Source organism: Carcharhinus amblyrhynchos, chromosome 6, assembly GCF_965287045.1.
Source record: "Carcharhinus amblyrhynchos chromosome 6, sCarAmb.v2.hapA, whole genome shotgun sequence".
In the NCBI taxonomy this organism is placed as follows: Eukaryota; Metazoa; Chordata; class Chondrichthyes; order Carcharhiniformes; family Carcharhinidae; genus Carcharhinus; species Carcharhinus amblyrhynchos.
This window is the reverse complement of record NC_137329.1, coordinates 124,629,192-124,652,595: the sequence shown is the minus strand read 5'-3', so window position 1 is coordinate 124,652,595 and position 23,404 is coordinate 124,629,192. Positions and strand designations below refer to the sequence as shown.

At 44.5% G+C, this 23,404-nt stretch overlaps 1 protein-coding gene across 12 annotated transcripts in view; it reads right to left on the bottom strand.

Moving 5' to 3' along the window:
* The window catches only part of mybpc1 (myosin binding protein C1), a 119,983-nt gene that overhangs the window by 66,411 nt on the left and 30,168 nt on the right, over positions 1 to 23,404 (bottom strand). For 2 of the 12 annotated variants that reach the window (XM_080191399.1, XM_080191404.1), the window contains exons 6-14: positions 21,072 to 21,137; positions 18,090 to 18,128; positions 17,740 to 17,781; positions 14,223 to 14,264; positions 12,090 to 12,194; positions 10,868 to 11,016; positions 6,649 to 6,766; positions 3,884 to 3,932; positions 435 to 449 (exon numbers count right to left, since the gene is read on the bottom strand). In XM_080191399.1, coding sequence (XP_080047525.1) covers positions 435 to 449; positions 3,884 to 3,932; positions 6,649 to 6,766; positions 10,868 to 11,016; positions 12,090 to 12,194; positions 14,223 to 14,264; positions 17,740 to 17,781; positions 18,090 to 18,128; positions 21,072 to 21,137 — 625 coding nt within the window. The remainder of the gene's footprint in view (positions 1 to 434; positions 450 to 3,883; positions 3,933 to 6,648; positions 6,767 to 10,867; positions 11,017 to 12,089; positions 12,195 to 14,222; positions 14,265 to 17,739; positions 17,782 to 18,089; positions 18,129 to 21,071; positions 21,138 to 23,404) is intronic. The other 10 variants (XM_080191407.1, XM_080191408.1, XM_080191409.1 and 7 more) reach the window with 8 other exon arrangements.

The window sequence follows — 23,404 nt, the reverse complement described above, 5'->3', positions numbered from 1 at the left end:
ACCACTTTGGAACAACACTGCTTGAAGTCTAATTCATCGATGCACAGGCTTGGAGCACATGGGTTCAATATTGCATTCAACAATCAAGGATTGGTTAGCAACAAGGCAGTAGAACCTTGTTGTTTCAAGATTGAAGAGATGATTTGCCTTCCGCAGTGTCCGGCAATTCCAGGTTAATCTCCGCACGGTTGGGCTAAGAATTCATTCAGATTCACACTGGGTACGAACATCAATTTAAACATACAGTCCCTTTAGCCACCAATCCAGGGAAAGGCAAGACACAAGATGCTGGTGGAATTGTTAAATAAACTGAAGATTACACATAAAGTATAAGCAAGTCTCTCTCATGCGATCCGGGTAAAGATAAGAAGGATAAGGAGTTTATCTCCTTCTCCAAGGGTACCGTAACGTAGAATGATGAAGGACCTCCTTACCTTACTGGTGCAGCCCTATGATTGAAAGAAGACAAAATAATAAACATCTTAGAGATTAACTTGTAGGTTCTGTAGGTCATCAAAGAAATAAAGTTATTCGAGGCCAGTAAATGCCTTCAGGCAGCTGAGCCAGCACTGTTAAACAAGAATAGCCAATCAAAGCCCATCCACCCACCGGCTAAAAACCAGACCGTTATTGTGTATAACATCAGCTGAACTAAACATTGCAAAGGTTGTAAGAGAGGATATATCGAAGCGTTTGACATTTTGAAAATGATAGTTGCTAGGCCTGGGTGAAATATATCCCAGGTTGCTAAAAGCAGCAAGGGAGGAAATTGTGGAGGTTCTGACCATCATTTTCCAGTCCTCCCTGATGATAGCAGTGCTGCCAGAGGGTTGGGTACAATGTCAACATTGTATCACAGCTTAAAAAGGAAGGAAAGGTGTCATTATAAACCAGTTGTTTTAACTTGTATTTTTTGCGGAGGTGACAAAGTGGGGTTGGATGGCATGGTGGCACAGTGGTTAGTACTGCTGCCTCCCAATGCCAGGGACCTCTGTCTGTGTGGAGTTTGCACGTTCAATGGGGCCTCTGTCTGTGTGGAGTTTGCACATTCTCCCCGTGTCTGCGTGGGTTTCCCCCAGGTGCTCCGCTTTCCTCCCACAGTCTGAAAGACATCATGCTGGTTAGGTGCACTGACCTGAGCAGGCGCCGAAGTGTGGTGCCTAGGGGAGTTTCACACTAACTTCATTGCAATGTTAATGTAAGCCTTATTTGAGATTAATAAATAAACATTTAACTTTTGATGTGAAGGAAGTGCCTACATGGACTTTAGCAAGACCTTTGACAGTCTCACAAGGCTGGCTGTTCAGAAAAGTAAAATCCTTTGGCAACTGAGGGAGAGTGTTGCAATGTTTACCTGAAGAGTCTTGATCTCAGGACTCCAGTCCTGGTGTAGGAAGGTGGGATCAGGCTGGGTAACCCTTCTTTTACAAACTGGGGCATAGTGGGCTGAATGGCCTTTTTCTAGCATACATTTCCCGTGATCTCTATTCCACAAAATCCCCCCAACTACCAATGAAAACCTCTCCAGGTCTTGCTGTAGATGGTTGCTCGTCTCGTTCTCGCCCCTGTCAGTTGCTGCTCTGTACACAGTTGCCTTTCACTGCTTTAGTGCAAGAGATGGGCACTTTCTCTTGATGGGATTCTTTATTTAACTTTCACATGGTTCTCCATGAATCCTCCCACACTTTTGGTTCAGACTCACACCAAGAACGGTTGGGAATTTGTTTTCTACCCCAGATCATCGTATCATTCCCTTTCCAACTTAGTTGTCAGGGGGCCAGTGAGATATTTGGGAAGTGAAGGGGGGACAATGATGTACCTTCTAATTCAAATATGTTTATATCACAATAGTGTCTGGACAAACCCCTCCCTTTTGGACATTTGGAACACCCCAGGATTAAGGTTTTTCTGAATTATTTCCAATCCCATTTTATTGAATTTTGACCTTAAGAAATCCTATGATCCTCCAACATCACATGATAAGATTGAAGTTGTACTGATTTATTTTCCCAATGTGGCAGTTTTTGCTTCAGACATCTCTTCAGATCTCGAGTCTACATCCTCATGCCTTTCTACTTCACCATATTGTACATCCCAGAATGCCATACCCTCCAAGGAGGCAGCAATTTGCGCGATAACTGGGAGTTTTCGCTCCCAGATTAATTGCACCCACATCTTATAGCAATTATCTTGACGCCTGTGAGTAAAAGCATAAGCTTCAGTCTTTTTGGGTGTTGGGGCCGTCACTGCTCTTGTAGATGGATTTGATCCAACAACCTAGAGGTCCACCTCTCCTTCTGTCATCTTTATGGTTACTACATCCGGTCACCATGATACCTTTGCCATTTACTCCACCCTCTCTGACAGTTCCCAGGCTGAGTGTGAGCGACTAGTTCTCCAGAGCTGGAATGAGTGTGGACTGAAATCAGGAAGCAGAGGATAGTGGAAATCTGGCACTCAATTGAAATTTTCAAGATTGTGGTAGATCGATTATTGGATATAAAGGCACAAGAACATAGGAAGTAGGAGTAGACCAGATGGCCTGTCGAGCCTGCTCCCCCATTCAATATGATCATGGCTGATCTTCCGCCTCAACTTCACTTTCCTGCACATTCCCTTGATCCCCTGAGAGAATAAAACTCTATTTCAACCTTGAATATACTCAGCAATGTAGCAGCTACAACCCTCTGAGAATTCCAAAGATTCACAACCCTCTGAAAGAAGACATTTCTCCTTGGCTAAATGATTGACTCTTAACCTGAGACTAGATGTCCTCAGTCTTAGATTTCCCAACCAGGAAAAACAACCCCTCAATTGCTACCCTGGCAACCCCCAGGGAACCAAATGAAAGGAAGATGACTGAGTCAAGTTGAGGTACAAATCAGCTATGATCGTATAGAAAGGCACAGGCCTGGGGCTGATGTGGCCTGAATGGCCTCCTTCTGTTCCTACATATTTGTAAAAAAAGAACCTTGTAAACAGCGATTGTTGGTTTTACTGCCCCCGTTATTCAAAAGAACTAAGACCTCCTTTTCTTCGCAGGTGCTTGACAACCTCCGTACTGACCACAGTGATAGTCACGTGGCTCTCAAAACACCAAAGAAACTTTACCAAACTCAAAAACTTCACAACAAAGTCGCCTTCATTGCCTGCAAGCATTGAATCTCTTAAAATGAAACATCCCCTCACATCCAATACCCCCAGAAGCACAACATGTAATTCAAACTGGCGGAGGTTTCTGTTGGAGCCACGACTATTTCACCGGATAAACTCAAACGATATGCAGCTTGCAAATAATTATCCACAAGAGCTCTGATAGAGTAAGAGGAGGAGAAACGGTTTCCGCTGCTGGGTGAATCAGTCACCCGAGGACACAGATTTTAGATGGCGAATGAACGAGAAGAGAATTTCTTTTTAACAGTGAGGTGTTGCGATCTGGAAGGAAAGCGGAAGCAGATTCAACTTTCAAAAGGGAATTAGGTATATATTTAAAAAAGATATAGAACACAAGGCTTGCTGGCACATGGTGTGGTTGAGATGAATAGTATAGATGGAGATAAATGAATATATGAAGGAGAAAAGGAATAGGAGACTATACTGATGGGGTGAGATGAGGTAAGGTGGGAGGAAGCTGCTGTGAACATAAACACTGTCACAAACATGTTGGACTTAATGATCTGACTTTGCATTCAGGGCACAATATAGAAAAGGAAAAAGTTGCAAGGTTACGGGGAAATAACCAGGAAAAGTTGAAGTGCTGGGACCAGTGATCTTCTGTAAAGATTCAAGGATTTACAAAGTGGTCTGAATATTGTATTAATGAATAAGGATCGGGGAACAGGGAAGGAAGGCATGGGTGTAACAGAGATTTTATTGTATTTACCTGCGTTTAAAGGCAGCGCGGATATCAATCTGCTGAACCTCTGGGGCCTCTGCAAAAGGAATTCCAACGAGATTGTCAGAAACATTTTAATCGCAGAAACTGTCTCATCTTCAAAGAATACGCACGTTCCAGGAGAATTTGTGTTTATTAATTCACTGTCCCTTCAAGGGTTAATGCACAGACTCCGGTTACACGGATTAGGTTCTGGCTATAGCCGCTGTCCTTGGAGAAGGCAGCACTTCACAAGGTACAGTAACACGGTGTATCGCTGTGACTCCCCCCTTTGTAGTTGTGAATTGGGCTCTGAGTTATCACATGTTCCTGTGGTCTGATCTGGGTGGCCACAGTCACACACTGGAGGGCCCTTCACTTCCAGAGGTTGATCGACTTCTGGGTTCGAAGGGAATTAAAGGTTTTGGCGATAGTTTGGTATAAAGAATCTACCTCTGACACCTGTCCTATATCTATCACCCCTCAATTTAAAGCTTTGTCCCGTCATGCTAGCCATTTCCATCCAAGGAAAAAGGCTCTCAATGTCCACCCTATCTCATCCTCTGGTCATCTTATTGCCTCTATTAAATCACCTCTTAACCTTCTTCTCTCTAACGAAAACAGCCTCAAGTCCCTCAGCCTTTCCTCATTAGACCTTCCCACCGTACCAGGCAACATCCTGGTAAATCTCCTCTGCACCCTTTCCAATGCCTCCACATCCTTCCTATAATGCGGCGACCAGAACTGTACGCAATACTCCAAGTGCGGCCGCACCAGAGTTTTGTACAGCTGCAACATGACCTCATGGTTCCGAAATTCAATCCCTCTATCAATAAAAGCTAATGCACTGTATGCATTCTTAACAACTCTATCAACCTGGGTGCCAACTTTCAGGGATCTATGCACATGGACACCGAGATCTCTCTGCTCATCCACACTACCAAATAACTTACCATTAGCCCAGTACTCTGTATTCCTGTTACTCCTTCCAAAGTGAATCACTTCACACTTTTCCACATTAAACTCCATTTGCCACCTCTCAGCCCAGCTCTGCAGCTTATCTATGTCCCTCTATTACCTGCAACATCCTTCCGCACTGTCCACAACTCCACCGACTTTAGTGTCATCTGCAAATTTACTAACCCATCCTTCTACGCCCTCATCCAGGTCATTTATAAAAATGACAAACAGCAGTGGACCCAAACAGATCCCTGCGGTATACCACTAGTAACTGAACTCCAGGATAAACATTTCCCATCAACCATCACCCTCTGTCTTCTTACAGCTAGCCAATTTCTGATCCAAACTGCTAAATCACCTTCAATCTCATTCTTCCGTATCTTCTGCAATAGCTTACCCTGGGGAACCTTATCAAATGCTTTACTAAAATCCATATACACCACATCAACTGCTTTACCCTCATCCAACTCTTTGGCCACCTTCTCAAAGAACTCAATAAGGTTTGTAAGGCACAACCTACTCTTCACAAAACCATGTCGACTATCAAATTATTCCTTCCTGGATGTTTATGAGTCCTATCTCTGAAAATCCTTTCTAAAACTTTGTCCACAACAGAAGTAAGGCTCGCTGGTCTATGTATTACCAGGGTTGTCTCTACTCCCCTTCATGAACAAAGGGACAACATTTGCTATCCTCCAGTCTTTTGGCACTGTTCCTGCAGACAATGACAACCTAAAGATCGAAGCCAAAGGCTCTGCAATCTCCTCTCTAGCCTCCCAGAGAATCCTAGGATAAATCCCATCCAGCCCAATGGACTTATCTATTTTCATACTTCCCAGAATTGCTAACATCTCGTCCTTATGAACCTCAATCCTGTCTAGTCTAATAGCCTGTGTCTCAGTATTCTCCTCAACAACATTGTCTTTTTCCTGTGTGAATACTCACGAAAAATATTCATTTAGCACCTCTCCTATCTCTTTGGACTCCATGCACAACTTCCCACCACTGCCACTACTGTCCTCGACTGGCCCTAATCTTACCCTAGTCATTCTTTTATTCTTGACATATCTTTAGAAAGCTTTAGGGTTTTCCTTTATCCTTCCTGTCAAAGGCTTCTCATGCCCCCTCCTGGCTCTTCTTAGCTCTCTCTGCAGTTCCTTCCTGGCTAACTTGTAACTCTCAAGCACCCTAACTGAGCCTTCATGTCTCATCTTGACATAAGTCTCCTTCTTCCTCTTCACAAGAGATTCAACTTATTTGGTAAACCACGGTTCCCTCGCTCGACCACTTCCTCCCTGCCTGATAGGTACATACTTATCAAGGACCCGCAGTAGCTGTTCCTTGAACAAGCTCCACATTTCAATTGTGCCCACCCGCTGCAGTTTCCTTCCACATCCTATGCATCGATGATGGGAGTGTCCAGAACCAGGGGTCACAGTCTGAGGATTCAGGGTAGACCATTTAAGATGGAGATGAGGAGACATTTCTCCACCCAGAGAGTGGTGAGCCTGTGGAATTCATTACCACAGGAAGTAGTTGATACCAAAGCATTGAATGTATTCAAGAGGTGGCTGGATATAACACTTGGGAATGAATGGGATCAAATGTTATGGGTAGAAAGCAGGATTAGGCTATTGAGTTGGACAACCAGCCATGATCATGATGAACGGTGGAGCAAGCTCGAAGGGCTGAATGGCCTCCTCCTGCTCCTATCTTCTATGTTTCGATCTTTCTCATGTTTCTATGGATATAGTTTAGGATTGCCCATGAGCTACACAGGGAGAGTTAAAAAATTTAGAGTTAAAAAAACTCACCTGTGACTTCCAGGTCGAAAGTACAACTGTCGAATTTGTCCTTCCATGTCACTTCACAGCGATAGTTCCCGGTATAATTCTCCTTGGCTTTGATAATTTGCATCTCAAAGGTGTGAATCTGTGAAAAAGGAGTAACTTTGACATAACGAGTAACCTGTGAGAAAGGTGGATCTTACAAAGCCAGTTCATTACGTGGAGAGAATCAGAATCTCAGGTTTTAGGGTCATCAATTGCTCTGGACTGTCCAGATGTTAAAAAGTAGCATTAAAATCAGGAGGACGTCAAAATAATTCAATCAAAACATTTTCAACACATTTGCTTTTAATGACAAAACTTTCCTTCCTTATAAGGCTTATAAAATTCTAACAGGACTAGACAGGGGTAGATGCAGGGAGGATGTCCCTGATGGTGGGGGGAGTCCAGAACCAGGGGTCACAAGTCTGAGGATTGGGGGTAGACCATTTAGGACAAAGATGAGGAGACATTTCTCCACCCAAAGAGTGGTGAGCCTGTGGAATTCATTCCCACAGGAAGTAGTTGATGTCAAAACATTGAATGTATTCAAGAGGCAGCTGGATATCACACTTGGGGTGAATGGGCTCAAAGGTTATGGGGACAAAGCAGGATTAGGCTATTGAGTTGGATGATCATCCATGATCATAATGAATGGTGGAACAGGCTCGAAGGGCTGAATGGCCTCTTCCTGCTCCTATCTTCTATGTTTCTATGTTTCCCCAGGGGGAAATGGAGGTCATTGAATATATTCAAGGTTGAGTTAGACATGTTTTTGTGAGACAAGAGGGTCAAAGATTTTGGGGGATGGGGCAGACAGAAAAGTGGAGATGGAACCACAATCAGACCAGCCATGATCTTTTCCAAAGGCAGGATGGGCTCGAAGGGCCAAATGGCCTCCGCCTGATGCCAACCCCTATGTTCCATGTAATATTGAAGATATTTAAAGGGGGTAGGGTGGAGAAGTATTTTGACTGTGCAGGAATCAGAGGTTAGAGTTCGAGTTAGAATAAATTATAAAATCATACAATGGTTACAACACAGAAGGAGGCCATTAGGTCTGTCATGTCTATGCTGGTTGTCTTCGAGAGCAACTCTCTAGTTTTACGCTGTCTTTTTGGTGTAGGCCTACAAACCTTTTACCCTTCAGATAATTTCCTTTTGAAAGGCAAAACTAAATCTGCCTCCACCACACTCACAGGCAATTAATTCTTTCCCTACACCCTAGCTATGACTGTAACACTACATTCCGCACTTTCTCCTCTCCTTCTCTATGAACAGTATGCTTTGTCTGTGTAGCGTCCAAGAAACAATACTTTTCACTGTGTCCCAATACATGCGCCAATAATAAATCAGATCAAAAAAGACCCTAACCACATGCTCTGTAAAAGTCTTTCCTCATCGCAGTTCAGAGAATGTTCACAAGTCTAATACCTGGAATGGGAGGAGTGTCAAATGGGGATAGTTACAGGATGAAAACTGGAAAACGTGCTCTACAATGCGTACCAGAAGAGAACTGGCACACAGTCGATGACATCAGGGTCACAGCTAATTTAAAAATAGCCCAGTATGTCTGAAATTCATCCCTTGGTCAAATAATTCCAAAGGTCCTTTTATGGTGTCTCACATCAACAGCTGAGATTAATACACAACAGCATGAGCTTGGCAAAGATTATTCGGGGAATAGCAAAGTGCCACAAATAGCTAAAGGTACAACCTCATAAAATACTGTGCTCTACAAATATGAAACGTAATTAGAATCCACGGAATCCCCACAGGATCAGGGCATCTGCGTGGAATGGGCTGGCAGGTAACGTACACTTTCACTTTGATAGTCATTGAGGTGACAGAGCGTTGGTGGTTTTCTAGAACCCACTGGGTTACAACGGGCACTGAGGGGGTGGGCTTGGTTGGGGGGAGGGGGGTGGTGAGGGGCTGGTTGGGGTGGAAAGGCAAGTCCGATTGCTTTTTGGGGATCTGGAAATGGGGGAAGAATCAGACAGTTTAAATTCTGGCCCAATTTCCCTTGCAGGGAACAAGTTGTCTGTCCACGCGCATTTTGCACCCAAGAGGGATTCCTGACATGTCCTGGAAAATCCGGCACTGGTGGTCTCTTCGGGCCGGAGCGCCAGAAGGGATGAGCCTCCCTGAAGGGGCAACAATGACAGAGAGAAAATCCATCAATTTCACAAGGGGATGGACTCTCCCAGTGGACAGGGTGATGGGCTGGGGCAGGGGTACAGGGTTATCTCAAGCATCCCCTGTCATGGTAACCTTTTTCCATTGATACAGATTGTAAATAACTGAGGTTCAGGCACCGATACTCACAATACCCTATGATAAATGAGGAGGCAATGGCTTTGTGGTTTTATCTCTAGATTATTAATCCAGAAATTCAGATAACAAAGGGGCAGCCCAGTGGCACAGTGGTTGGCACTGCTGCCTCGCAGCGCCAGGGAACCAGATTCAATTCTCAGCTTGGGCCACTGTCTGTGCAGAGTCTGCATGTTCTCCCCATGTCTGCGTGGGTTTCCTCCAGGTGCTCCGGTTTCCTCCCACAGTCTGAAAGATGTGTGGTTAGGTGCGTTGACCCAAACAGGCACTGGAGTGTGGCTACTAGGGGAATTTCACAGTAACTTCATTGCAGTGTTAGTGTAAGCCTTACTTGTGACTAATAAATAAATAAACTTTAATGTTCTGGGGACCTGTGTTCGAATCCCACTATGGCAGATGGTGGAATTTGAATTTAATTAAAAAATCTGAAATTAAGTAAGCCTAGTAGGTAGGGATATCATCAGTGCAACTTGTGGGCTGAAGGGCCTGTTTGTGCTGTAGTTTTTCTATGTTCTATATGTTCACTGATGGTCCATTGTCAATTGTCGGAAAAATCCATCTGGTTCACTCATGTCCTTTAGGGAAGGAAATCTGCCGTTCTAACCTGGTCTGGCCTACATATGACTCCAGAGCCACAGCAATGTGGTTAACTGTTAACTGCCCTCTGAAATGGCCTAGCTTGGGACTACTAGAGGCAATAGATGCCATCCTTATCAGGGACATACCAGCCCCAAGAATGAACAATAAGAGACACCTGTAGGTCTTGACTCCCCGAGTTACCAATACTGTACCCAAACTTCTCAATGAGGGACTGACTTCATAAAATCAGTCCTGATTGAGTGCTGGATCTCCCTCTGGGTGAAAGCAGAGAATTGTTTCCTCCAAACTCAAAGCTTCACTCTAAGCTGGATATGAAACATTAGCTTTCACGCCACAGTTTGGAGTTAAAATGGAATCCATAAAACAATTGATGCCATCGATCTTTCCACTGAGAAGGGCTTGCTTTATAACGCACCTTATAATCCATCCAAAAGGGTTCTCTTTCCTTTATTCTTTCATAAGGTGTGGGCACACTGGCAAGGCCAGCATTTGCTGCCCATCCCTAACTGTCCTTGGTTTCCCAGACTATTTATGAATTAACCACTGTGTTATAGGTCCGGGCTCACATGCAGGTACACCAGGCGAGGATGGTAGATTTCTTTCCTTAAAGGATGCTTGCGAACCAGGTGGGTTTTCCTGAGACTAGCTTTCAATTCCAGATTTTATTAACCGAATTTAAATTCCACCAACTGCTGTGGTGGGATTTGATCCCATGTCTCCAGAACAATAGCCCGGGCCCCTGGGTAAATGGTCCGATAGCATTATCACTGCCCCACCATCTACCCCACCATCCGCTCCGGTCAATGAAGTATTTTTGAAGTGTAGCAACCTAGCAAATTAGGGAAAATGGCAGCCAATTAGCACACATCAACTCCCACAAACTGAGCGGATAAACTCTTGGTGATGTTGGTTGAATAAATATTGGCCTGGACCCCAGGAGGAATTCTCCTGTTAAACAGTGCCACTGGATCTCTTAAACCCACCTGGGATTATAGGCAGAGCCTTGGTTTAACATCTAATGTCTGAGCCCCCCTGCGCTCACTCCCCTGTTGTGTATCAAGCGTAGGCCTAGATTTTGTATTCCAGTTGTGGGGTGGGTGTTGAACCCTCACAACACCTGACACAAAAGTGAGAGGGATTCCCACTGAGCCACGACTGACACTAAAGCTGCAAGGTCACCTCTGGAATCTTGCCGAAATCACGAAGCAAGTGTTTGATGAGAAGACATTAAAAAAAAAGCAGGAACCATTTCAGAAAAATGTGTGTTCCTTACCCTGGTAATTCTGTCAAAGGATTCCTTCAGCTGCAGATGTTTTCCTGCCTTGCTTGCAAGGTCCAGCCATTTCCCCTTGAACCATTTGGCATTTGGCTTCCGCAGGAGGTCCTTGGCTTCAACCTTTGCCACAAAGGTAATGTCCTCACCTTTAAAGAGGGCATTAGCAACCTGATGTTAAGAAGGGTAAGTTTGGAACAGATGCTTTCTACATAGCATGAAGGCAATCTCAACCGGGATATTGGGTTCACGTCACACTACACGTAACCACCATCATTTAGCCTGGGCTTGCAAAATCCGACTAACTCCCCTGGTTTAAGACAACCCACACTACTGTGAAGATTGGACAGCAGTACTGTGTGCATTTTTGGGCGCCGCACCTGCGCAAAGATATTTTGGCCTTGGAGGGAGTGCAGAGGAGGTTTACTAGGCTGATACCGGAGTTGAGGGGGTTGAGCTATGAGGAGAGGCTGAATAAACTGGGCTTGTACTCGTTAGAGTTTAGAAGAATGAGGGGAGATCTCATTGAGACGTATAAGATGATGAATGGGATGGATAGGATAGAGGTGGAAAGACTCTTCCCGCTCAAAAAAGACAATAGGACTAGGGGGCACAGCCTCAAGATAAAAGGGGGGCGGTTTAGAACTGAGTTGAGGAGGAACTTCTTCACTCAAAGGGTGATGAATCTCTGGAATTCTCTGCCCATTGAAGTGGTGGAGGCTGCCTCGCTAAATATTTTTAAGACGCGGGTTGATGGGTTTTTGATAGGAGAGGGGATTAAGGGTTATGGGGAGAGGGCGGGAATGTGGAACTGAGCAGCGACAGATCAGCCATGATCTTATTGAATGGCGGGGCAGGCTCGAAGGGCTAGATGGCCTACTCCTGCTCCTATTTCTTATGTTCTTATGTTCTTATGTTCACACCTCTTTAACCTGTTATTATCCCTCTCTCCACTCGCTCTATCTGTCCCTGTAAAGACATGATTACCTGTAAAGACTCGCATTCCAACCATTATCTTGCAATTGTGTCTTGGTCTATATATGTGTTTGTGAACCCAACTCTCCATTCACCTGATGAAGGAGCAGTGCTCCGAAAGCTCGTGATTCTAAATAAACCTGTTGGACTTTAACCTGGTGTTGTGAGACTTCTTACTGTGCTGGCACCTCCACATCATGGCTCCCCTTGCAGAGTTATCTAGCACTGGGTAAGATTTTAAACTCACCGACGGCGACAGTCCCACTCTGAGGTTTCTCGATGAACAGAGTTGACCGATTTGAGTCATCAAGTTTAGCCAGTTCCTCTGTCGCTGCTTCTCCACACGACCAGACTGTCCAGCGATAAAACAAACAAAACCACAGGTTAGAATCTGCTCTCTGAGCAGCTTTAACGCTGAGGTACTCCTTTTGGCTTTATTGTACTTTCTTCATTCCGAGCTCTCCAAATCGTGCTGTTAAAACACAGGTTAGGACGGGATAGGACACAGTTCTGATTTGTTGCAGTCAAAGTAATGTTGGTTATGGATTGTTGGGACACGTATGGGATTGTAGTTGAAGGGAATCAGTTTGACAAAGGACCATGTCATGTTATGTGACAACACCCTGAATGGGATATGATGGGTTTGAAGTTCACACGACAACAATCATAAGGCAACTGTCAACATATATATCGATGCGTTCTTTCACCAAAAACAAAGCAAGGGGCTCTGTGTTCCGAGTGAACAATTTGTTAATGCATCAGTTAATGCACATTGCTAAACGTTTCAGAGATGGCAGCTGGCTTCGTGTGATGGTACGGACAGTCAGGATGCTAAGACAGACGTGACAATTCAATGTGGCCGCTGTCATGAGTCAAAAGCTCAAGAGTTTGGAAGGCTGTGGAACTGAGAGTAGATGGAGTTAAGATAGAAGGCATCAATGATCTAATCAAACAGTGGTACAGGTTCGAGGGGCTGAATGGTCTCCTGTTCCTATGATGAATTTTAAAGAGTCTTAAAATCCATTTTGGAAGGAGGTCTTGTGGTACGGTGGGTCATCGCCTCAGAGCCAGAAGCTCCGGGCATGAGTCCCACTGCACAACTTGATGACCAAGGAAGTTGAGGTTATCATGCAGCCAAACAAGTCAAGCATCAACTTGTAAATCCTTCCAAACACACCAATGGCTATTGGTAAGAGCGGAAGAGATTCCTGCTCAGCCATTGCTAGATGGATATTGGAGCCTCTTTGAAATCACCATTCATAGGTCCAGATTCCAACGTGTGCATAAAACTGTATGTTGCCGCAGCAACTCTGACTCTTGGTGAGTGAACTGTAACACAACACCTTGAGGGACACTGGTGACCATGTAACGATTGTAAAAACCCATCCGGCTCATTAATGTCTGGCCTACAGGTGACTCCAGGCCCACAATAAGGAAAATTCGGAAAGAACTAAGGGAAATGGTCACAAGCCTCTTTGGCAATTGCTAAGGGAGGCAGTTGAATAAGATTATTAAAATTGCACGAATCGTGAATGGGTCACAATTCGTTCACATTCTTTTGTCTTTTTTTAGCCTCAATCATTCATTATTTTGCAGTGATTATTTGATTTCAATTCTGAGCAAACCAAAAGGATTCAGTGATAGAGAGAAGGCCCAAGGTCTGGAGAACTGTAAACCCTGTGACCATGACAACATCTGAATGGAATAAGATGGAAAATGAAGTTTAGTTGAGTCCTGCAGCTGTTGTGGGGGATGGGGTGGGGGTCCCAGGGTGCGGGAGGGGCAGGGGGTGAACTGAAGAGTAATTCTGGTGAGTATTCAGAGTCTATTGTAAGGAATACTAATGATTTAGATTTATGCAGTGGTCCGTTCTGCCCTGTATCAGCTGGGATAATTCACAAACATCTGTATCCCTTCCACAGATGTTTGAATATGGCATCCAACCTCGCAATTTATTTTATTCATTCACTGGATATGAGCATCATTTATTGCCCATTTCCAATGGGATGGCTTGCTGGACTGTTCTGAAATGTGACACTGAAGACAGAGGTGGGATGTCCCTCCCAGGCCAATGATACATTGGGTCAAGAAACTGAGATAGAACAAGGGGGTTGGGGGGGGTGGGGGGATGGTGGGGAGAAGAGATTCCTACTGTGAGGGAGGGAGACAATGGTTGATGCTTTAGGGTTTGAGACACCCACTGTGAGATTCCCTCAGTGCCACTAGGAATTGTTTGCCATCTACATCACCTCCAACATATTTCAACAGCAATTGCAGCCACGGAGAATTTAAATGCAAGCAGTGAGAATCTGGAAAGCATCGATGTATATGTTGGCAATGTGGTGAAGTGTCGTGTCAGGTGGTTCAGAAGCAGACATACCCGAATCTTTCCTGGCCATTGCAGAATCGGAAGGCTTTTCGTCTGTTTTGGAAACAGATACTGGTCAACGCAAGGCTTTGAGACACACAGGAAGTTTCAGCATCAACAAGGGGTTAACAGTGGGTTGCAAACTCTGGATTGGATGCAAAGGTTCAGTCCCTCAAGCCTGCTCTATCACTCAGTAGGATGGTGGGCTGATCCTGATATCCCCCGTATCCAATTTCTTGCCCTATCCCCGTAACTAATCAAAATTCCGTTAGTAATAGGACAAAATGTTCTCAGCCCTCGTCCATCACAAAACAACTTCCCAGTGGAAACAGTCACCAGGGATCACAGATTGACGGTAACCCAATTGCAATCTGTGTCACTGGAAGAATCATCATTTCTTAATAGACCAAACATTTCCTAAATGTGGAGATGGAGCTTCTCACAAGGCAAGCTCTGGGAATGAGGGAGACCACTCAGCCCATCTAGTTCAAGCAGCAAGTGAAACTTACCATCCCTCTTCAAGGCATCTAACTCCTTGTTGAACAAAGAGAACAAAGAACATAGAAACGTACAGCCCAGAAACAGACCCTTCGGCCCGCCAAGCCCATGCTGACCATGATGCCCTAACTAAATTTGAAAAAAACCTTCTGCCCTTACTCAGTCCGTGTCCCTCTATTCCCTCCCAATCCATGTACCCATCCAGATTCCCCTTAAATGTTGTTAATGTATCTGCTTCCACCCCCTCCTCTGGCAGCGCGTTCCAGGCACCCACCCCTCTCCGTGTGAAAAACCTTCCCCACACATCTCCCTTAAACTTTCCCCCTCCCCTTGAACCTGTAATTGTAATTGACACTTCCACCCTGGGAAAAAGCCTCTGACTCTCCACCCTGTCCGTGCCTGTCATAATTTTGTAGACCCCTATCAGATCTCCCGTCGGCCTCCCTCTTTCCAGTGAAAACAATCCTAGTTTATTCAACCTTTCCTCAAAGCCAACACCCTGGAGACCAGGTAACATCCTGGTGAACCTTCTTTGCACTCTCTCCAAAGCTTCTACATCCTTCTGGTCGTGCGGTGACCAGAACAACACACAGTTGAATGACTCCAGGATTTTTGCCTGATTTAATATTTGCAGAGGGCTGTCTGATTAGTCATCAGCTTTTGGGTGAAGAAATGCTTCAATCTCAAACTGGTCTTCCAAACAGGATTGGCTCTGATCAGTCTGTTTAATCTTCCTCTTCTTGTACACAACTTTAGGAATGTGTCCAAGGAATGACAGTTCTGACAGCATTACTCCAGTTGGTGATTTGTCAGTTGTTTCTCCCAGACCTCATGTGTTCCAGCATTGTGAAGGATATTCTCTGACGCTCTCCCGAACTTCCAGTTTGTGGCTCCTAAATTTTACCAACACCTACTTAAGCTGAACCTTCTGACTGGCACAGCAACTCCCGAACCCGTGACCTCGACCATCTAGAAGGACAAGATACCTGGGAATACCACCACCCGGAGGTTCCCTTCCAAGTCACTCATCCTGACTCGGAAATATATCACCATTCCTTCACTGTCGCTGGGTCAACATCCTGGAACTCCCTCCCTAATCGGTGTACCCACACCTCAGGGAGGGCAGCGGTTCAGAAAGGTGACTCGCCACCATCTCCCCAAGGGGCAATTAAGGATGGAAAATAAATTCTTCAACCAACATTTCTGAAAAACAAGATGACTGGGGTGTTTCTTATTGTCCTGGGAGCTTGCTGTGCACAACTTGGTTGATGACTTTTCTTTAGATTACAATAGGGACCAGTCTTCCAAAGTACTTCATTGGCTGTGAAGATCTGTGAAATGTGCAGGGGTGATATATAAATGAAATCAATCAGATGTGTGGCCAGCAACAAATCTTGGGTAGATTGACATTTTCCACATGCAGGCAAATAATGTTCCCCGGTTCTGAAACCTCTCTCCTACGTTTAAAATGTTCTAACTGACAGAGTCCTGGACTGTGCCGTTTGCTGCTATTCAGAACCAGGCTGGTCAGTTTGTCCATTTTTCCTTTGAGTTTGTGTGACATTTTAGGCTTGACGGGCTGAATGGCCTCCTTTTGCACTGTAGGGATTCTATAATTCCATGATTGTGTTAGAAATGTGTCAGGATCAGAAACACCAACCGGCACAAGATAATCTTGGACTCTTTGGTGCCAGTCTAACCACAGGATGACACTTGAAAGTTTCAACTGTTGTCGAGGTGAAGTCCTTCCCATTTCTGGATCATACTGAAGTTTCAGGGATATCCACCGCAGGATTAGATCAGACGTAGAGAGACATTGCACAAGACAGGCTGAAAGGACAATATTCTTTACAGCCTGTGAGAACATTTGCAATTAGCTAGAGCCTACCTAAGTGTTTAAAGCTTGTAACACAAGCACTCACACCCTGGCACAGCAGCTTGGTGCATGTGAATAAGGTCATATCTTTAACTTCTAAAAGAAATTAAAGTCTGTCCTTAGCACTTGGAGCAAATGGGATCAAAGGTTATGGGAAGAAAGCAGGATTAGGCTATTGAGTTGGAAGATCAGCCATGATGGTGATGAATGGCAGAGCAGGCTTGAAGGGCTAAATGGCCTCCTCCTGCTCCTATGTTTGTCCTGGAAGAGTTTCAATGAGGGAAGGTGAGCTGTGTAAATGGGGAATTGCCCCACTGGTCACAATAGTGTGAAGACAGCATGGGAAACTGGCTCGCTTTGGTGTACATTCTGTATATGTAAGTGTGTGTGTGTGTGTATGTCAGAGCATGTGAGAAAGTGAGGCAGAGTGAGAGAGTGACAGTGAGAGAGAGAATGAGAAAGAATGAGTGAGGAAGAGTGAGAGAGAATGCATGAGAGAGATTGAGAGCGTGTGTGAGTGACAGAGGATGTGAGATAAAATGAGAGAGTGTGTGTGAGAGAGAACATGTGTGCGACAGTGTGCGTTTATCTGAGTGTATTGTGTACACAAGAGTGCATGAGATATCAATGATGTGCACATTACAAATAATAATGAACATTCTTCACTTGAATAACATTTATCAGAAACTTCTTACATGAAATGTGTTTTTGTTTGCTTTTAAAGATAACAGTTCCCTGCTATCCTGTTCCCTATCTCTTCCTGTTGTTCCCTAGAAAACCAGATCCTCCTCCTGTGAGATGCAAACATTTTTATTTGCTTCCACACAGAACACAGCAGCTTTCTGTTTGGAACAAGTTGGTGATGAAATGTTTGAAAAATGTTGACAAGTCAGCAAGTGAGTGTGTGTCCTACACTGTACCACAGGTCAGTACGGATTGCCTACTGCATTTACCTAGCACCGACAATGGCTTTAGAGGGCCCCACCACTTTTTGGAGTTTAAAAAAGCAACGACAGAGAAAGAAAGGTTTGCTTTTCCGGTCGCATCTCTAAGTTATATAGAGGTCTTTTTTTAAAAAAAGTCTGTTCTTTTTTACTCATTTGCTTTGTCACCTAGTTGTATAATTAGGGCTTGACTCCTGATAACCAAACTTACCCTGGGTGTCATTGGGCAGTTGGAGAGTAGGAACTTCTTCTGCTAAAAGAAAAGAATTATCATTGGGAAAACACATCATCAGTTTAATTAGATTTAGGATCAAATAGAGTTTGTTTAAATAGATAGACCCTTTAAGAAATTTACTCATTACAGTAGTATGATTTAATAGCCCAATATCAGAATCGCTCACACCCTCTCAGTCTCTCTCAGACATTCTTACTCTCTCTTTCTCTCTCTCTTACACACTCTCTTTCACACATTCCCTCTCTTACTCTTTCATCACTATTTACACACAGACACGGTCGCTCTTTCTCTCTCTCTCGTACATTCTCTCACTCTGTAAGCATTACCTGGCTGGGGTACAGTTGGTGGAACCTCTGCCTTTCTCTCTGCAAACACACAGTGCGCAAGATACAACAGCAATTGAATAAAACCTTTGAACAATGGTACGGACGTGGACGCAAACCAGGCCACACACATGAGGGTTGAAAATGGGACTGATGAATATTCCATTAAATGCCACACAGACCTGGTCAAGTGATTTTGTTCCAAGTATGGAGATTACATGATGTGTTACAGTTCAAGACTGTAGCTCATACCATGAATCTACCAACCAAAATCAACCCAAGTCACAATTCAAAATGGATTTTTCCCATTTCTACAATAGGATAACAAGATGGTGTATCTGAACATCTAACAAAGGGCCATTTGCTTCTTGCTTCCTGTTTCTGTTACCCTGGCTTCCTTCAGACACTAAGTGGGGAGTTTTTCAGGCCCCTGGAGGGGAGTTTGGAGGAGTGGGGAGCTCAGAAAGTCATAGGAACCCCTGCAGGGACAGCATCCAGATGTGGCTCCCATCTTCCTTCGCGTTCTGAATGGGCAGGTTACAGCTGGAATCAGTAGCTCACTCGAAGGAGTCAAACAACAGGAATAGCTACTTCCCATCCTCACCCCCTCCATCTCCCCTCCCCCAAAAACTGTCAGGAAGCCAGCAATGTCTCTGAGGCAGCCTCTTGTGAGAAGATCAGGGGGCAATCAGAGGGAACTGTGAGGCTCAATGAGGTTCAGTTCTAGTCACAGGCATTCTGGAGCGTCTCCCCTGTCATATTGAGGGGGGTATAAAACTAGGCACTAATACTTTGCTTGACAATAGGTTTACTCACAGAATGCAGCACCTCACATATCCCCTCCCCAGCAGTCTCTCTTTGTAAGTGCTCTAAATACTTAATTAAACAATGCCCTTTCCCTGTGTAACTTAGCAATATAGTTAACATATCATTTGTGTCCCTTTTCACTTTGATGCCCCCTAAATGTTCCGGCCTTTATTTCCAAACTGAAATTGAACTCTTCATGAGTGCCTCCATTCTGAGCTCCCTGCTCCCCCACACCCCCATCCCGGTCTCCCTCTGGCTCAGCGACATTCACCCCCTACCCCCCTCCAGTGGAGCTGCTGAGTGGACATTCCTCCTGGCCCTCCCATTGGCTCTCCTGCCTGCCTGTTCCACCATTGGTCCTTAAGTGGAGCGCAAATGCTGAAGTGACCAATCGGGAGGCCAATTCCCCTAAACTTGAGCCAGTGGATTCAGCAGCGGGAAGCAGGTGCATCAGAACATAAGAAATAGGAGCAGGAGTAGGCCATCCAGCCCTTCGAGCCTGCCCCGCCATTCAATAAGATCATGGCTGATCTGTAGCGGCTCAGTTCCACTTTCCCGCCCTCTCCCCATAACCCTTAATCCCCTCTCTTATCAAAAACCCATCAACCCGCGTCTTAAAAATATTTAGCGAGGCAGCCTCCACCACTTCAACGGGCAGAGAATTCCAGAGATTCACCACCCTTTGAGTGAAGAAGTTCCTCCTCAACTCCGTTCTAAACCGCCCCCCCTTTTATCTTGAGGCTGTGCCCTCTAGTCCTACTGTCCTTTCTGAGCGGGAAGAGCCTCTCCACCTCTATCCTATCCATCCCATTCATCATCTTATACGTCTCAATGAGATCTCCCCTCATTCTTCATTCTTAACGGCAGTGGGAAAATTCAGTCCTAACGCCCCCTACTTCAGACATTTGTCAAGAAGCTAAGTCCCCATCTGACAAATGTAGCCAACGACACTGTAACCTTATATACCTCCTATTTCACAGCTTCCAAAATTATAATCTTGCCCAACTCAGTGCCAACACCAGGGTCAAATGGTCTGTTCCTTTACTGTAAATTCTCTGTTATAGTTTAAACATGTCAATGAGTAATGAGGCTTTTATCTTCTCATTTCCAATTGATTACACTGTGAAATCTAACATCATTTAAATTTATGTTGTGCATTCTAACATCATTCTTTATGATCTGTGAGCGGAGTAACTTAATCTCCTCCCAACCCACTGTCACTAAATATAATGTATTCTTAGCCTATTCAACGTGGAACTATTGTAATGTCACTGACTGCTGAGTCCATCTGTCTTGTCAATCAGTGAGAATGCAGCTGCACGCCAGAGATAGACTTATCACTCCAATGTTTGATGCAGTGAAGCCAGCAACAAACGGTTTCCAACTCCGCGACGTGGAGGTTGACTTACTTTTAACAGAGTTCAAGTTCTAGAAGAAAGTTCTTCTGTGTCCTTCCATTCTGTACAACACAGGGGTCTAACTCTTTTCTAGACTAGCAAGCTTTGCCAATGACTCAGGTCTGGCCAGCTCTGCTGCCTCAACAGCCTTGATCTTCCTCAGCAGACTTCCTCACCCTCATGTCCACCTTCCTTGGTCTGGTATCCCGCTACAGGTCTTCAAATCTTTTCCTCCACCTCTTGTCACGGGTTGGTCTCAGGGAGAGGTATTCGGTCTGGAGAGGTGGCTAATATCTTCACTGCAAAGTACCGATGGCTTGAGCAATTGATAGCTGAGTTTCTGAAACTCTGCCACCGAGAAGGCAAAAAGTTCACCACTTCAACATTTTTATGAATTATTCCTGCTTATTGGGTCCTTCCCGGTCACTTTTAGCCAAACGTCAAGTCGCGAATCAGAGAACAGATACTAATTGGGTAACAAATCCCCAATGTCTTTATTATCCTGGGCATAAATGTATTAATTCCTCTGATGAAATGGTTAATTTTCTTGCAAAGATTATTGAGGTCCAGGTTTGAACGTAGCAAATAACTACTTCAATCTGGTATGAATGAACCGCTAATGAGAGATGATGAAAAATTCAATTCAATAATGGAAGTAAGTAACTAAGGTGACCATCTCCAACACACTTAGTCAACCACACTGCAGTTATTGGTTAATCCACAAGATCAGTCAGGATAATGTAACCCACACAGACAGATACTCATCAAGCAGCCTCCTAACCTCCTGTGGATGAGGGCGTTGCTTTCGTTGGTTGATCCTCCTCTCTTTCAGCAACTAGACCATGTTCTGAAGACATCGAAAAGCCCTTGGAAAGTTAACACAGTACAACACGCGCAGGGACACATACAGATATACACATACGCAGGCGTGGATATGCACAAGCACACACATACACACATTCACATACAGCTTAACATGCAGCAACACACACGGTCAAAATGCAAAACGGCAAACACTTGAGGGCAGTTTTGTAAAAGACAAAACTGTCATTCAATTCCAAAGCTATGCATCGTCAGGGATGGATTAATACAGGGGTTTCTTACCAGGGGTCTCAGCTAAATAACACCTTCCCATCCCCCATAAACCTAACAATAAAACTCCACAAAACCATTGGATTAGTTTAATTTCAACATGATCCATTGTGATACAATAATGCAATGTATAAACCTAATTTTTCTCAGGTTTATTTAAATGGGGGTTAACTTTTCAGCAGGCACGGGTGTTGAAGGTTTCCAGAGCCCCGTGAATCTCACTCCGGCTCTGGGATAAGCCAGTCTAATTTCTAAGAGATCGCTGATGTGCGACGGTACACCTTTGAAAGTAACTTCTTCACACGCAAGCTGAAAGCAGGGCAAATATATCCTCACCTGGGGCACGATGAGTCACAGACTCCGCAGCCAACCCATAATTTCTTTAGACTGCCAGACAAATCTTATCACAGAATCACAGAGTACTACAATGCAGAAGAGGCCCTTCCGCCCATCGAGTCTGCACCGATGCATGAAAGGCCTTGGCCTGCCCACCTAATCCCACTTGCCAGCACTTGGCCCACAGCCCTGAATGTGCCAAGTACTCATCCAGGATGTGAGGCATCCTGCCTCCACCACCCTCTTCCACAAACACAATCAAACTCTGGTCAAGCCCAGTACACTAATACCCTTAGTCCTCAGTAATGACTCACCACACCAATGCAGAGGAAGATAAGTCTCAGTCTTCACCGCACTGTGATAATCTGGTGGAATTTATATCCTGTCCGATTTTCATTCTAGTAATTTCAGGTGAGTGGGCAGTGGAAGAGGTTGGAACCCTCACCCCACCTTGCCAGATTAGTAAACGATGCAGTGCAATGGTGACATTGGTGGACAGGTCTTACTCACCGACCCTTTAGCATGAAGGACAATGTTCCACAGCACACTACTGAGCACTTCACCAAGGATCATTTCATTTCAGAAAAGACCAATCCCCCAAATTTTGCCACTAGACTTTCTCCCTCCTCTTTTCAACTCAAAATCTTTTGGACGGAGTAATTTGGACTGGGAGCTGGTAACAGCATGGAGAGGGTAACATAACACCTGGGACCCCAATAAACAACAATCTGTCTCCTTAAACATCAAAATTAAAAGCTGAAAATGAAACAGAGAAATGAAAAAGATAGAAATCTGGTAAATTAGTCAGATCAGTTCCAGAAGAGAAATAAAAAGAGAGGGAAAGAAAGACCAGATTAAAGAAGAAAGAAAAAAAGAAGAAACAGGAAGGGAAATTGGAAAGAAAATAAACTGTTTAAAATGTTAAAACTCTGTTTAACAACAAACATAGAAATAAGACTCTGCAGTTTGAGTTGTTGATTTCCTGGGTAGGAGAGGTTGACTGGCATTTCAGGAACAGAAAACTTTTCCTCAATATGGTCCTTACACTGCTAAGTTCTAGCCTTAACTCTCTGGGTGAATTTATTGGCCAATGAGACTGCTGGGGAGGTTGAGGGCGAGCTGTGATGCTATTGGTGGTTCGGTGACCGTTCACAATTCCGTCACACATTTGTAACGCGGTTAAACTCACCACAATTTTACCAGCAAATTCAGAGGCCAGTATCAACACCCAGACTACAGAGCAACCACAAACAGACATTCTTAAAGCCGGATTTCACTTTATACTTTAAAACTGGATCACTGTAGCTTTGGAATGGGCACAAAGTGGTTTCACCTTTACACCAATATTATTGGCCCAGGACCAATCCCCTTTAACCAATGCTTTCCAAGGAGTCTCACCCCTTTACTCTTAGCCACAGATCCTGTTCTCATTCTGGGTGTAATCTGCAATCCTGGTAGGATTGGAATGTGGATGGAAATGGAAACCTCTCGGCAATGGGGTTTGATACAACTGTTAGCTGGGTTATCTATCCAGATGCCTGCTGTAAACCAAGTCTGATTTTCAACAAATTGGAGAGATCCACTCCACCAGAATCTTGCTGGGCAGCTAGTGCTCGCTAGGAGTTTTGATTTGTACATGGGAACAGGATTGTCAAATCTCAGGAGCAGACTAACCTCTTCCTAAAA